At 30.2% G+C, this 17091-nt stretch overlaps 2 protein-coding genes across 7 annotated transcripts in view; one reads left to right on the top strand and one right to left on the bottom strand.

Moving 5' to 3' along the window:
- LOC119671616 (cAMP-specific 3',5'-cyclic phosphodiesterase) overlaps positions 1 to 17091 on the top strand; it is a 147640-nt gene that overhangs the window by 97099 nt on the left and 33450 nt on the right. The window contains exon 1 of one of the 6 annotated variants that reach the window (XM_038082340.1): positions 2644 to 3862. The exons of 4 other annotated variants lie outside the window; for them this stretch is intronic. In XM_038082340.1, the coding sequence (XP_037938268.1) occupies positions 2835 to 3862 (1028 nt within the window). In that variant the 5' untranslated portion in view covers positions 2644 to 2834. Of the gene's footprint in view, positions 1 to 2643; positions 3863 to 17091 lie in introns of those variants that run through there. One more of the 6 variants, XM_038082342.1, reaches the window with a different exon arrangement.
- Positions 6652 to 8117, bottom strand: LOC119671620 (katanin p60 ATPase-containing subunit A-like 2). The gene has a single exon (XM_038082349.1). The coding sequence runs from the start codon at positions 8038 to 8040 to the stop codon at positions 6700 to 6702; it is 1341 nt and encodes a 446-aa protein (XP_037938277.1). The 5' UTR covers positions 8041 to 8117; the 3' UTR covers positions 6652 to 6699.

The following is a 17091-nucleotide window of genomic DNA, read 5'->3' as shown; positions in this document are numbered from 1 at the left end:
CACTTGACTTATTAATCATAACAACGCTTTATTTTATATATTTCGTGACGATTATTTAACATCCAGGCTTTATCCAGTTATGTTTCCGAACCGTAGATCAGTATTGATTCCATATAAACATTATTAACATGCTCGATGAATTAACAAAAGCGCTGACTTCAATAGAAATAAAGCTTCTCAGCTAGCAGGAAGTCTTAACATTTTGAGTCGTTAACTATTGATAATGAAACCTGTTGTTCTATAGCCTTATACACACGCTCAGTGTAATATACACAATATAGTAACCAATATAGTCATTTTCTATATAAACCGAGATACATTGCACTAAAAAAAACTTTACTTAATAAGAATCTTCAATCAAAAATATCTATTATCTCAAAAACTGTTCAGATTTATTATTTTATTATTTAAAACTGACGTTGACAACTGCGCTGAGATGTATTAAACTATCAATAAACAGATCAATGAAGAGGTGCAATATTAAATAATTTATATTATTATTAACAAATAAAAAAACAACTTATTTTTCTTTTTGTATATATATGTAACTTCTGCTCAAAAAGTATCCGGATTTTGTTGTTTTTTAACTACTCCTTAAGTAATAGACCTTTTTCAAAAATTTTTTTTTTATTCTGTTGGTACACCCTTTCTTGAGCGCCATCTGTCAATTAGTTTGTTTACAGCAGCTAAAAATGTGAGACTACCTCAAGTGCATTTAGCGATTTTTACTATGGAAAATTCTTGTTGTACGCGATTTTTTGACCAAACACGACACCACTGTCATCGCTCAGGCACCATATTCGCCAGATCTGGCACCGTGCGACTTTTTCCTGTTCCCGAAACTCAAATTGCCTCTTCGTGGTAAGCGTTTTGAGTCGATTGAATCGTTAAAAGAGAATTCGCCGAAGTAACTAAAAGCCATACCTTCACGGACTTAAGAAAAGTATATGGAAGGTTGGGTTAAGCGTTGGCATATGTGTATGGCTTCAGAAGGAGCATATTTTGAAGGAGATAAATTAAATTTGGAATAACATTTAAATTTGTGTGTTTTATTTAGAAAATCCGAATACTTTTTTAGCAGAAGGCATATATGTTTTTATCCAACATGATGTACTTAATATGTTGATTGGAGTTTTTAATAGAATATTGTTTAGTTTCCTGATGTTGACTTTAGACTTAAGTGAAAATATTAAATAGAAATTAAATAGAAATTATTATAAAACAATTTGTTGTTTATTTCTCTTCATTTTTATATTTAACAATAACAAAAATTGGCTTGTGAAACACTATAACTAAAACTCTTCATTCAGATAGCTTAACTCACCTATCAGTCTTGAGTCCACTAAATGTCACTAAATCTCATTTAAATATTTTTTATGCTTATTTAAATTGATATTTTATCTGAAATATTTCTGAACTAAGCGAATGTTTAAAATGTTTTTTACAAAATATGTGAAAAGACAGAAAAGTCTTGAGCTAGCTCAAAAACCACAGGAATTATAGATAAAAATAAATTTTATCTTTCCGATGTTGGCATGAAATAATTTTGGAAATAATGAAATACATACATTTCGCTGAGGTCAAGCAATATTTTGTGCGTAATCGCTATGCGACATATTCAAACTGATAATTCGTAATAATTTTAGTGGAACCTTATCAAATTTAAAATTATATAAAAAAGATAAATTTTTTAAACAAGAATTTCTTTTGTTTTTCGTTTTGTCTATGTGAAGTAACAGTACGATTTTGAGACATTATCGCATGCTACAAATATGTGTGACTATAAATTTTAATTAGAAAAAAATAATATATTTCCTAAGCTAAGCAGAAAAACATGTACTGCTTCATAGATCATTTTAATCTGTTCAATGTATTCAATTTTATTTTTATTTAATTAATATTTTTATTTTCATCTAAGCGTGAAAATAAAAGCATTTAATGGCGTATGAAAAACTTTATATAAGGAAATTTAAATAAATTGAGTGATTTATATATATAAAATATTGTAAGATTTTTAATAACTTGATTATTTGCTTAGTTTTATTCAAAATATGTAAAATGTGTAAATTTATTAAGAAATAATTTATTTTCGGCAACCAAATAATGACAAAAATATTTTATATATGAACTCGCTGACAACTTAATTAGGAAATATTTCAGAGAAATTGCGAATAAATGTGATATTTAAAGAGCACGCCAGAAGAAAAACAAATAAATTTTATTGCTTTACGAAAAAAATTTTTATAAATAAATTTTATTAATATTATTAACTAATAGAAAATTTTGAATGACTCAATTTAAAGAAAAATAACAACATGTGACGTACAAGCAGCAAAACAAAATTCCTGAGATATAAATCAAATAAAATAAATATATATATGTCAAAAACTAAGTCAAGAACATCGTAATATATTTACAAAGAAAAATTTAGCAATAAAATAGTGTATAAAAATTTAAAAATATTTAAATAAACGAATATGAACAATTAAAAAAAGTTAAAATTTGAAAATTATACATGCAATTTATAAAAAAGTGTCTACAAAAATCTTAAAATTGTGACATACAATTATTATAAAAATATAATTAATAATTATAAAAATTTTATTTTTATTTAGTGGCAAAAAGTAGAAAATTAACGAATAATCTGAATATTGAAATTTAAAATCGAAATTTAAAACTTTTTATATATACTCCAACTAAAAGGAAAAACGAACTCAACTCACAATCAAAACGAATTTCAAACTAAAATACTCAAAATCAAAAATCAAAAATTCACAATTTGTTCAAAATGCTCTGAAAAATGAGAAAATAATATCGAAAAGAATAGTTCGGCTATGATTGCAACGCTTTTTATAATATTTGAATTTATACGCTCGTTTCCATGGAGAAGAAGGCGTAGAGCGCTGCAACCTCCGCCTCAACACGAACCCCACCAAATAAATAACGAAACCTCAACAAATACAACAAAAGTGCCAAATAACGACAATTTAAACGAATTTTCTGATAACAGCAACAGATTACAGAATATTAACGAAAATCCCTCACAGAAACCGATCGAAAATCCGCGCAAATGCTCTTCAGCGCGTCGGAAATCTTCAAAATCACTCAAATACCACGAAGTCACCTTCAGCGGTAGCGTAGGTGGTGGCGAGAGTGATAACGAAAATAGTTCAACAAAAAAATTACGCCGCCAATCACGTTCCATAACAATAAGCCCATCCAGAGCTACCTCACCGGAAAGTTTAAGTTCACATTATCATTCGCTTAGTAGCCGTAATCAGCATAGCCGTGCCTCAACTGATTACGAGACTTGCGCCTCTGAGTTATATAGCAATTATAAGTCAGCACAGGATACACCAACAATCAGTAGTAGTGAACGCAAAAATGGTCAATTAAAACGTTTTCCGCCTAGACGCGCACATACAATAGCCACTGATGACGATTGCGTAGCAGTACCGCATGATATAGACAACGCATATATTGAAGACGAAGATAACAACGACGACGACGACAACGATATATACGATCGTGATACTGAGGAATTTTATAATAATATACAAGACGCTGCTGGCACATCAGGTAATCGAAGTAAACGTTCCTCATTATTCTCACGTTCAGACTCATCAGCAACAACGACATCATCTAGTGGCGGCACTTTCACCGGCGGCAAAAGACGTTCAACTGCTTCAATTATATCATCGTCAATATGCTCAGATGTGATACCCGTCGATCGGCGTAGTTCAACTACGTCTACAACAGAATATAGTGTACGTTCTGCATCAGGTCGGCGTTCAAGTGGACGTATACGCCGTTACATATCACGCATGACTATTGCGGGGGCTAGACGTCGAACCACTGGCAGGTATAAATAGTATAAAATTAATTAATTTGTAATATATAGTGTGTGTGAAGTACATAAAATTATGTAGTAGTTTCTGAAGATGGTTATGCTCAAGTGACCCATCAAACTGCTGGATACTGCTCTCTTTCTAAAATATGATAAATATAGTTATTCTACTTAGATGATTAGGGAAAAACATCATTATTTCTTTTCAAGATTTGTATTTTTATTTGCTACATTCTTCTCGTGTGATGCAGTCTTGATTCCTTCAGCTAAAATTAAACAGAAATATTGATTAACTATACAAATTTTTGACCATCGAAATAATTTTTCGAATAACATTTCAGATATCTGGAAATTATAGATATTTTTGAAATATTTTTTCATTTAAAAGACATTCAAGCTCTTTGTACTGTTGTAGTTTTTTTTTTATTTGCCAGAAGAAGACTAATTAACGAAACTTTTTACCAGGAAGTCGTTCATTAACCTTATTTCGGCACAAAGCAAAAATTCTCTGACAACAATTCTTTTGCCAAAAATGTCACAGTCATAAAAATATTTTCCACGGATACATTTTTATGGATGTTGAAAAATTTCAAAAATTTCATAAAAAATAGACTAAAAAAATTGCAAGAAAATAATTCGTATTGACTTTATGACATCAAAAGCGATGTAAATCAAAACCTCACACATCGCCTCAGACATATGCACAGATACGAGTACGAATTTTCCGTGTCGATTCTGTTCTGTGTATATTTACAGATGCAAATTTTCCATATTTTTGCCGCTTTGTGTGAAGATTTGTTTGTTCTGCAACCGCCATATGCGCTCCACTTTTCCTGTCTACGTGGATTTTATGAGCTGTGATTTTCATATTTTTCGCAATATTGGCAATGGCGCTACTGCTGACGCTGCCGCTGCCACTGCCGCTGCCACTACCGCTGATGATATTGACGTTGATGTTGATGTTGGGGTTGTCGCTCGAGGCTGCATTTTCAGCAGAAACTCGTATCCGTGCAACTCATAACTGCGCACCCATAACTGTTGAAGCTCCAAATATGATTGCTGGCGGCATTTATTATATTTTTTGGCATATTGATTCGCCTAATATATACATACGTAGCAACCTCATCGCCTCAACGCCTTATCGTCTCATCACAACGGAGACAGTGATGTTTCGTTGATGATTTTTGTATCGTGTCGTCCATTGAAGTTAGCGAAGGTGTTCAGCTGATTCTATATGTCTGCACTCTCGCACGTATATTCAATTTCACACATTTAGATACATATTTCGCATTTACTTGTCATAAGCATTGACATATTTGGCAACAATTTGAATTTTACATATTCCAACGTATTTTTTCCCCTCATCCCTTTTCCTTAACAAATATGTAAAAAGGATTCTCACAGGAGGAAAAACTTTTATTTAAATTCATACAAAAAATATGTATTAAATTTGCTTAAAGTGACACAATTTACGCATTCGTGTAACTTTTAGAACAGCACACATAAAGCATTTAATTTAATTTATTTATTTTTGAACAAAAGCTAACTTTTTGCACTCAGTTTGTAACTCGAACTCAATTACGATCTGCACTTTAAATAAATTTTGTGAAGTTTATTTTGACAAATAACAAAAATAAGCCAGAACAAAGCGAAGCCAGAAAAACTTTGTTTGTTTGTTGTTGAGCTGCCATCATTGTTCCTGGAAAAAGGATTACAAAAAATAAAAGATGGCTTTTAAGTTCATTTATCAACAACGATGTTTTTTTCTGTTATGAAAAAATTTATGAAAAAAATCCATAGAAATACCCCCTACTGTTCCGCTATATAGTCTGGGGTCATTTATTTTGTGGGCTTTAAATTTTATAACGCAAAAATATAAGCTAAATAAATGTTCAAACATGTTGGAACATAAAGGTTTGAATTTGTTAGTTTTTGTTCAAGTCAGCAAAATTAATATATTATTATCTTCTGTGATTAATTTAACTCATACGAATGTCATCATGGACTGCCTTGATAATATTAGTCAATTTCATTAACACCCTCGTAGTATATGTTTGAAGACACTGGAAAAAGGCAAAAAGTTCAGTACTGTTCTGAGATTTGAACAATGAGATATATCCATTAACAAGGTTATATAAAATTGGTTAATGCTGCCACGCATCAAGTACCTCGTCTATAATACCACAATTAAAGTCACTATTGACAGAAATGTAATTCTTTTGAGAACTGTGTATCCACCTAACGAAAGATTTCACTAGTTGCTAAAAGAACTCATTGCAGTTTCTTCTCATCACTATTGTAGGGTCTTCCTTACGTTCGCTAATTAAAATTGGCAAAATTCCTATCGAAAAAATTTCAGATTATTGTGATTAACTTACCCTTAAGCCGTTCGTAACCTTTACTTTCTCAGTAAAGGTATGTACTAGATTATAGTATTTGCCGCTTAACAAAGATTAAAACAGTAACCTATCAACTAAGAAGTTGCTTTAGGTTAGGTTAGTTTGAGTACACATGTCTCCAGTTGGAAACATCCTTTGCCCATTGTAATGCCCTCAAGTATTCCTGGAAGAGGCAAGTTAATTAAGTCTTAACATTTGTTTATGTATATTATTATCCGCCGAAATTAGAAAAACTAGCTAGAACCCTAGCAATTTAAAATGGATTATAAGCATAAAACCCACTGCAATTCTTTCAATAAATTAATACTTTATTAAATTAAGTTATATTAATAAATTTTTCATTTGCTTAATTTACATAAAAAAATTTTTTTTTTATTTTAATAAACTTACTATAAAACAATTTATTCAGCTCTAAAAGCTTGCAAACAATATTTAAATAAAAAATAAATAAAACTATGTCCCATTATGTTGCTGCCAATGCAAATGTTTACCCATAGTTCTTAAGCTGAGAGGTTTAATTTTTTTAAACGCATTTTCCAGTGGCACCTTTTCGAATTCATTAGGTGCTGTCATCTGCCGTAAATTCTGCATGGCAACTTCCTTGCATGCCAAGCGTAATTCATCTCCTGTGAAATGTTCCGTAAGATTCACCAAAGATTCTAATTCAAATTCTGATATTTTTAACGTTCCCGGTAAAAACTTATTGATTAGTGTTGAGCGTTCTTCAGGATTTGGCAATTGTACTAAAAGTTTCTTCTCAAATCGTCTCAGAAATGCTTCATCTATATCCCACGGTAGATTTGTGCTTGCCAATATAAATGTCCCCTCCCGATACTGTTCAATGCCATCAAGTAATTGCAGCAATTCGTTTTTGAAACGTTTTGTTGACTCATGATCGCCAGGACGATCCCGTTTCGAAGTTATACCCTCAATTTCGTCAAAGAATAAAATAGAAGGTGCGTGTGTACGCGCCACATAAAAAAGTACTTTTAGTATTTTTTCAGATTCTCCGCGCCATTTCGATATAAGCACACTGGAGGACACATTAAAGAAGGTTACATCCTGTCTCGTTTCGGAATATAAAATCTTTGCTAAAAATGTTTTCCCACTACCAGGTGGGCCATATAGCAACGCAGACTTCCATGGTTTCATGCCATCAACAAATAATTCTGGATATTTAATAGGCGTTTCTACTGCTTCTTTTAACGTGGTTATTGCATCTGAATTACCACACATGTCATTCCAAGACAATTTTAAATCCTCTGTCAAAATTGTGGTCTTCACTAACTCCACCAATACTTGCCAGTCAGGATTCCCGAGCAACTCGTTCTTTATAGTACCTACACCTGCTTCGATTTCCTTAAGTGTAGCTGCATTTCCAACACCCTCAAATTCTTCTCCCTTTTCCCCTCCTGTATCCAAGTGTTTTACTACAATTTGTAGATTATTAACTGGCTCGGCTGATGGTGACTTAGGAGGTGGACTTTGAATTGGTCGTATAATCTTCGAACACTTCTTCATTTGATGAGAATCTATTTTTATAGTCGGCTTTGTTTTGCGCAACACCTTTGGGTATTTTCCAAACTTCAAGTGATGAAAGCTAGAATACTCCAAGTAAATAGAATCCAAGTCTATATTATCACACAGTTCCTGGTCATCGCTTAGACGAGCTTCACTCCTTAAAAGTTTAGCTGAATTACAATATCCATGATCCACCAGGTAGCAGTGTATTAAATATAGAAGATTTCTGCGCCTTGAATGTGCATTACGTACAGTATCTTCCTTAGTGGACATATCTTGAAATTTTAATATTTACGAGAATTTAGATTTTAACACAAAATTGCTTCACATGTAATGAAAATTTTAATACTTTTCAGTACGTCGAACGTTGTTAAATTAAAATTCAAACTTAACTGGAAAAATTTCTACAAATAAATTTTAGTCGTCTTTATGTTATTTATAGCAACGCCTGCTTATATGAAAATTAACAAATTTCATTATTCGTTGGCATAGTTTCAGGATTGTTTGGGGGGTGCTAACAACGACTTCAAGCTTGTGATGGTAACAAGTAGGAACCACTGTGATATTACCTTGTAGCTAGTTTTATGGTTGCGAAACTCTACAGACAAAATTTGAAAACTTTTTCAAGAGAAAATTAGAACGTCATTGACTCTTTCGTCATAATTGTGTTAAGGCAGTAAGTGACGCACAAGTTCAGGAGTTACTCAGTTCATTTAAAATTGTAAGAGTAAGAAATAGAACTAAGCCAATAATATAATTATAACATCATTTATTACAGTGCTATATACTTTTAATTAAATAATTGAATTTTGTTTAAACAAAAAGTCTATTGTGACTATTATTAAATTATAAATATTCCCAAAAAAAATAGTTTCATAGGTTTGTTGTAGTTCATAGTTATGTTTCACTATAGCATAAGTTGATCCATAATAAACTCTGTTATAGAAAAATAGAACCTAACCAACAATATCTATTACTAACGTAACATCCTGACTTAACAGGGTTTGTGAAGAGCGGGTTTGTCCTTACGTACTAAAGCCATATTGTGGCATAAGTTGATCCAGCATAAAGTCTCTGTTAGAAAAAATGGTATTACCAACAATATCCATTAGCGGCGCAACACCCTAACTTAACAGGTTTGTCCTTACGTACTAAAGCCATATTGTGGCATAAGTTGATCCAGCATAAAGTCTCTGTTAGAAAAAATGGATGTTACCAACAATATCCATTAGCGGCGTAACACCCTGACTTAACAGGAGTACTGAAGAGTTGGTTCGTCTTGATAACTGCGTTAAAGTCTATATCTTTAAGATCTATTTCTCTATTCAAAGGTGGTCACTTTTTCGGGTACCAGTACTCTATTAATTTATAGTTCTACTTTCTACAATCGACAAGGCTTTAAAGGAATATCTTTTATTTTGCAATTTTATAAAAGAAAATATAGAATGGACATTGGCTAGCTTTTAGGTGTATATGGACACTGACTTTATAATATCTTTGATGTCAGATGATATAGTTTTACAGTTTTCTGAACAATGCTATTGAAGTCTTGTATTACTAAGATACTTCTGTTTGATTTTAATTAAAATAGTTATATCCAACAATACTATAAAAAAAGTATTTTTTTTAAATTTGTTTGTAGACTAAGGTTATGAGTTATAATAATAGTACTAATCAATAAATAAGACTTCAAATAAACTTTGTTTGTGATAACAAATTCTATCGTTTCTTTTTTGAACTCTAAAGTTAGTTTGAATGCGTTCTTCATTCCTCATAATCTATTTTGGAACTGTTAAGCTTTCGTTTCCCGATATTTACTTTTATCTGTTAACTTAAATCGAGACTGTTAGCAACATTTAAATGATAACATAGTATTGTGTGTTTGATAAGTTATTATTTGCTTCATAATAAATTAGTTATTATCACATTTAGTATACTTTTTCTGTGTTGCAAACTTGAAGACATTGAAAAACAATAAAGTAAAGAAATTAATCGTAATAAATCACGACATATTTTTAAAATTGTTGATTTTTTTTGTTTAACCTTTTAGAAGTTCTAAATTAAAAATGAACATGAATTTGCATTTAATATGCACCACCGAAGTGGAATTAATAAAGATCCTTGCATCCTTAAAGAACGTAAAATACACAAGAAGGATACGTAAGAAATTCAAAAAGTATTTATTTTCGTACAAAAAAGTATTTGAAATGCATTTCACAGTATTTTAAAATTTATAAGATTTTTTTTTAAATTTTTTTTGTGTAGTTTTTTCATCTCAGATTTTTTGTTAGTTTTTCATACATCAAACGACATTTCGCTTGAATTTTTGTGCTCAAATGTGAGCGATATTAACACATAAATAAATACTGTAACCGAATGAAATGCAGTTTGAGTGCCAAAAATGAATTTGAAATATTATGAAAAAAAAATTTTAAGAGCTGCAAGCTGGGTATGCACATAAAAACTTGAATGAGTTATGAACACAAAAATTTGTACGTTTCGAAATTGCATTTAAAATATATCTACGCAGAATATTCATAAAGTGAAACTGTAACGAGGCCATCATTTTGAGTAATGCTGACAATCTAGCAAATGTGCCAAAAGTTCTTATATTTGTGCATTTTTAATTATATAATTTCATTGCAGATACTCATTTTTTGCGCCATGCATTTTATTTAAAAAAAAACAAAAATTTAATTAATTAATACAATTTTGCCGTATATGAGTGTAAGCTGCTTTGAAGAGTGTAAAATGGAATTTGATATTTAAAGCAAAATTAATGTCTACTGCCAAACAGTAGCTTATACCAGTTAAGCTGTATTAAATTAAATACTTGTAATATATTATTTTAGCAAATACTACTCGAAACTAATAGTTTTTTACATTGAAAACGTTTGCTTAGTAGTTTTTTCACATCTCAGTTTAGTATTATTAATGCAGTTAGCAAGCACTTTTTCGTTACATTCCGATTTGTTTGCTTCAATGCATGTGTATATTCGAGTTAAGTTGACAACTAACTGCATGACTAAAATGCAGTGAACGCGCACCCCACTATTCTTCTCCAAACCACAGCAAGCTAACAGAGACGCAGATAATATTAGTTAGTTTCACCTTAAACTGGTTTCACCTCCAGCAATATTAGTATTTAGTTTTCTGAGTTTATCCAACCCTAATTGTGGGTCCAAGATTTTGAAAAACTTCTACAGAGTATTTAATTTTATTTTATTTTGTATTTATAATTGTATAATCATAATACCCTATAATTGTCAGACTTCCATGGACCTAATAAGATCTAAGATCTGATACCATCAAATACTATTAGACTTGTTGCTAGCTGAGAGTTTATCAATGCTAGCGTTAGAGATTTTCTACAGCGATAATACAATGTAACTTAAAGGTCGAAGCGCACTATTCTTTCTTTTAATATACATACATATAGAGAACTGATTATTTTGCCATTTTCAATGTATAAGTCACACGCAACCAAATCCTTAGGTAATAAGGTCTATCATTGGGATCGGCTTAAGTCTATTGGGCCATTGTGACACTCAAGGCTTTCAAAGCCATCTCTTTAATGGATTACTTTAGAGATGACTGCGTGAATAATCGACGCTTCGCAAGTACTGGACAGTGACGAAGCAGATATAAGATACTTCTTTGTCTTTCCCACAGCTGCTATAGGTATACAACAGTACTTTAATCGATTACATTTTTATTTTTGCTATCTTTTTAACAGCCTTTTTTCAACATTTTTTCAACTATTCAACACTATTTTTCTGCTAAGTCCAATACTACTTTATCGTATAATTCGAGATATTTATCTTCAAAAAATATAAGCAGAAAAAGGTTAATTTTCTGCTTATGCTTAGCCCAATATAATATGTAATATAGTAAATAATATGTAAGGTTTTTGGTATCCATATACATATATACTATATATATAAGTTTAAGTTTGATATAAATTTTCCAATAACTTTTTATGCTTTTAGTAAAATTTCTCTAAACAAATTTAAAGCAAAATAATTACCAAATTTCATTATACAAATATTTACTATTATTTCCAGCCTTCGGAGCAAATTAAACTAACTTGCTAATTGAAGTTCATTATTGGTATATTTGTGTTTAATTGTGTTGGCTTTGCGTTATTTATTTTACGATTGGCTACTGCAAACTCACTTCTACATAATTTTCAATAAATTTTTGATAAGCGCCCAAAGCTATGCCAAACTATTTTCCCAATAATTTTGTCTGTTAGATTTTAAACTTTGTTAATTACAAATTATTTGCAATGATTTTGTACAATGTATTCATTTATTTAAATACAGTTTGTATATATATGTATGTATATATATACAAAAATGTTTCACATAGAAACAACGCAAAATAAATGCTTGATTACGTCCGGATATTTGAACAAAACATAGTCATTAGCAAGGAAATATAAGCGAATATTTGAATAATATTTGCTATTTAAAATATTTTCATGGTTATAATAAAGTTTTACAATATTTACATACAAAATATATAAAATATAAATAAAAATTTAAATAAAAATTTAAATACAAACCATTTCAACAAGTTCAAATAACAACAGAAACATAAAAGTATTAATTTAGGTTAGCTAAAATGTACATATACACAATATTAAGTTTGTAAAAATTATATATATTCGATCATGATTTAATTATCTTTTTTCCAAAATTGCACAGCGCAAAAGTTCACATTATCTACTTTAAAAAACAATTTATAAAAGTAATTTAGACATACAATTTTTTTGTTAACATTTGTTATCTAAGCAAATCCAAAATATTCCATACTTATGTAAGTAACCAACTGTATAGCTTGCAAGCACGTCCATTGTACCTATATAGCCATGAACTATAAGTCTATGATATACTCTTCTTTCCTCAAAAGACAGTTATGGGATAAGAGCATGAAGCAACTTGTAAATACTAAACACTTTTAGGCACTTATAATTCCATCTGGAACTAAAAGACTAACTAATTGAATATAGCCGAAATCGGCTACATCTGACTTTAATAGTCAGATATGTACAAGGGCCCAAGATCCTTGCGATCTATGTCAGGGAAAAAAACTATATTTTTCACATTCTCGGCACGAAGTAAGGCTACAGTTTTTGGAAAATAATTTTTTAAAAACCCCACAGAATTGATGTCAGAAGCCTTAGAAAATAATCAGAGAAAATAAATTGATTTAAATTATTAAAAAGCAGAGTGATGTGTGATATCTTAAAACAAGTCCCCTACAGCAGTGTAATGTGCCAATAGCCGCTCTACGTGGACAACCATATATCCTTAAGTCTTACTTAATTTAAAGCAACTAGTTAAATTAGACCAACACTGTTATATTTTTTAGTATATTTTGAGTTGACAATTACAACTCATAATTATTAACAGTACAACTTCAACTGCTATTTAAAACGTGCTGAAATTTATAATATAAAATCAATTATATCATAAAAAATCGTCCTATTATTTTTCGCTATTTTTAGCTCATAACCTCAGAAATCCTTCCCCTAACGGTAATTACATAAAAATCTATTTTCTCAATTTGGTATGATTTCACATGAAATCAAACCTATTTTCCATTAATTTACGCCCACATTGGTAACTTTATGTGCTAAGCCAAACATTTCAAACATTTCAATAAAAATCTATATAAAGCACAGAATACATCTGCAGATTCGATGTTGTGAAAAGGGACGTTTCAACAACTTTATTAATTGCCTACGACAGGCTATGGAAAAAGGTCGAAATCGCAGAGAAAGTACGGAAAAATGTGACAGCAAGGTAAAAATGCCGCAAAGTGCACTGAACTTTATTTTCAAAAAATCCAACCATATATACTGAATGTATAGGAAAAAAAATTAAATGACATTTAAAGATAAAAACAAAACAAATAAATAAGACAATAATGAAATAAAAGAAAAGTTTACCTTGTAGCAAAATAATTTCAAACTGACAAGCTCTCGACGGGGATGTAGTAATCAAAGCACATAGATACAAACAAACACATCTGTTAGTGGGTTTAAAAGCATCTTTTTTTTCTATATTAATAACACACTTTACAAATAATTGCCTTTTTATACGAAATTTAAAAAAAAAATGCATTACTTTAATGTCACAAATCAAAATCAACAATAAACAATAGTATCTATGCAACGGAAAATGTCGTCGCTCATACGCACTGCGTGACATATTGATATCAAAAAATATTACAAGTGAATGAAGGTTCAATATATTTCCATTTGCTTTGAAGTGAATTCAATTTTTAATAACTTTTCAAAAATATCTGGAATAATCAAGCTGTGCCTTCTTTTATCTTTATCCTCCTGTCTGTATGTGGTACGTTTTAATTTGTACTCCCTTGGCTGGAAATTAATTTTCTTTTTGTATTATTGACTACAACCGTAAAGGAATTTTTGTTCGCATCCCTTCTCTTCCCTACGAATAATATAAATTAAATTTCATAAATGCAGCTCTCATGCTTATTGAATTTTTGCAAATACTTAAGCGCAAAAGATGAAAGGAATTTTGAAACTAATGCAGCAAAAATGAAGCACTAATTCCATTAACAATAAACTTTGCTGCTCTTTTATTACTTCATACATAAATTAGTATAAAATAAACTCATAGACTGAATCCTTCATATATAGAATATATAAACATACGAATATTAGTACGTTATTACGTTATTACGCCAGAGCAGAGAGCATTTTCGTGGAATTTGCTAATGCAAAAATAAATCTGTAAATGCGTGCAAAAGCCAACCGTTCCCTATGACTACCGCTGCATATGTCCTTTGTACGAATCTGAGTAACGTTAAAGGAATTTTAGCAACGTTCGTATTCGTAAATACCAGAAAACTTACAAAGCATATGTGGACTGTAAACCAAATATTTAATTGAAATGTGTTAGTATTTGGTTGCTAACCAAATGCAGTTTGTATGTTATCATGTGCAAATCAGCTTCATTAGTAAATTAAGTTATTAGCTTTTATGTACTTGTTTATAAGTCCTTGCTCAGAGACTTTCAACTGATAGTGGATCTAGCTTTTTGCAAATTATTTACCACCTCCCACCTCCCTTTAGCAAGTTAGCACATAATGCAATTGAATTCTTAAGCGCCAAAGGTCAATTAAAACTAAGTACTCGTTCTTACGAACTAAGAAACCAAAGCTTGTTCTTAATGGATATGTGTACAATTTTTTAATATGTAGTTTTTAATTTTAAATTATTTTGTTTATATATAATAATTAATAAAATATAAAAGAAAATTTTTACCACAACTTACTACAACCTGACTTACTTTAGATTAATATAAACTTAAGAAAGCTTTATAATCATTTAAAGTTGAGCAAAAAAAAAAATTTATCTCTATCCCTTCTAAGACTTTGTATTCAAAGGTGTTAAATTTATAAAACAGTGTAAGAAATTATAATCGGTAATTTCCTTAAACGGTTGCAATTCTTATAACATTATACTTGAATTTGTGGAATTGTAAAAATCCCATTAATGTGAAGAACACAACTAGCTCAATAACCTCTTTACTTCTTGCCCTTATCGGTGAGTTATACTGCAAAGATATCTTAGATGTGTATATAAGTTCTCTTACTCTCTTGGAAAAAAAACAATAACAACTGCAAAAAATGACTAACAAAACAAATCTTCCGTATAATAAGTAAACCCGCATCGAATATATGCCACACAATCACAACTTAACGACATAGTTTGAGAAAAAGTTTCCTTTGATAGGTAAGCAATAGACTAGATAAAGTGTCCGAAATAGACACTTCTCTAACAACTATCAGAGTAAAAGCATAAAAGAAACTGATCACATATTGTAATAGTCCCTTGCTTGACCTGGATTAAGATGAAATCCATCTAAGATTTTTGTTTCACTATAGAACTGAATACCGTTGACTTAATGATAGTTTATAATGGAAACCTAAGGAGGAGATAAATCATCCAATTGTATCGCTACCGGCAAGGACCTATGTGAATCGGAGTATCTTAATATTTGAACTTGCCTTACAATAACGACTGGCAGAACATAGTTTTCATGTACAAGTCAACTCTATTTGAATCTAAGCTACAAAAAAGCAAATATTTTTTACGTTTAGCAAGAAACGTTTATTGATAGGTACGTATGAAATTGAGATTGCCCATATATAGATTTTCTTAAAAGCTTTGAGAGTTTAAACTTAGCAAAAATGATCAAGTATTTTTCACAATAGGCTCTTGGTTTTCCCTAACAAACATTAACTCCTCGGGAGATATCTGCTTTAAAACAAAACTGAATATCATCGATAAAAATGTAGAATTTGTGGTGAAAACCAGAGAAGATGAGATGTATCTTTAGATTATATTACATTCAGCGTGGACCTATATCAATTCCAGTTTCTCTACGTTCAAAGCTGTAATAATATTATGGATATTCACGATTATGAGTAAAAGGGATGGTAACCGAGTAATGTAGTGGCAATGCTTCGCCGTTGCAACAAAACCTTTTTAAGAACATATACTTAGATCTTAAACCTTATAGTGTTACTATCTTTTACTCTATTCCTAAGAAACAAATTTTATATCCTTAGAGAGTTTTATTGATTATAGAGATTTATATACACATAAACTATCAACTCATCTGATAAACAATATTTAAAATATCTGCTTTTCATTATAACTTTAAGACTAATAATTGCTTTATTTTAGTATTGACTGTACGTATAAGCTCAAACTGTTTTTTCTTCTTCTATATACTTATGTCGGCTATTTAATAAAACTTCTTATTCAACCCTCGTACATAGTTTCCATACAGGTTGTATTAAATTTTGCTTTCATATAATGAAACTTACATTTTCTGTATTTTTCGAATTCATTTGATTTGGCTTTTACTATAATTACTTCTGTTTTTCATCTGTTCGTTTCTTATTATTACTAGGAATAATACTATTCACGTATTCATTTCATTAAAACAAAAACATCAAAGGTTTGATATTATAATTAAGATTCATTTACTATGAATATAATTCTCTTTCATTGTATTACTCTGTAATATTATGTTTTATATTTACAGAAATTACATTGAATATAAAAAAAATAATGTAACAAAAAATATCAAATTTTTATATAATTTTGCAAAAATCAGAGGAATAGAGCATAAGAAAATATTATTTTATATTAAAAGAAAAAATATTTTTATATCCTTTGAAAAGAAATCTAATTCTAATAGTAGCACGAGTAAACTGAAAAAATTTCAATTCCAATTTATTTAAAATTCACTGACAACACAAGTTTTTCGGATA

The sequence above is a fragment of the Teleopsis dalmanni genome, chromosome 1 (assembly GCF_002237135.1).
Source record: "Teleopsis dalmanni isolate 2A chromosome 1, ASM223713v2, whole genome shotgun sequence".
Classification (NCBI taxonomy): domain Eukaryota; kingdom Metazoa; phylum Arthropoda; class Insecta; order Diptera; family Diopsidae; genus Teleopsis; species Teleopsis dalmanni.
Note: the sequence above shows the minus strand (reverse complement) of the source record. Positions and strands in the feature narration are given on the sequence as shown.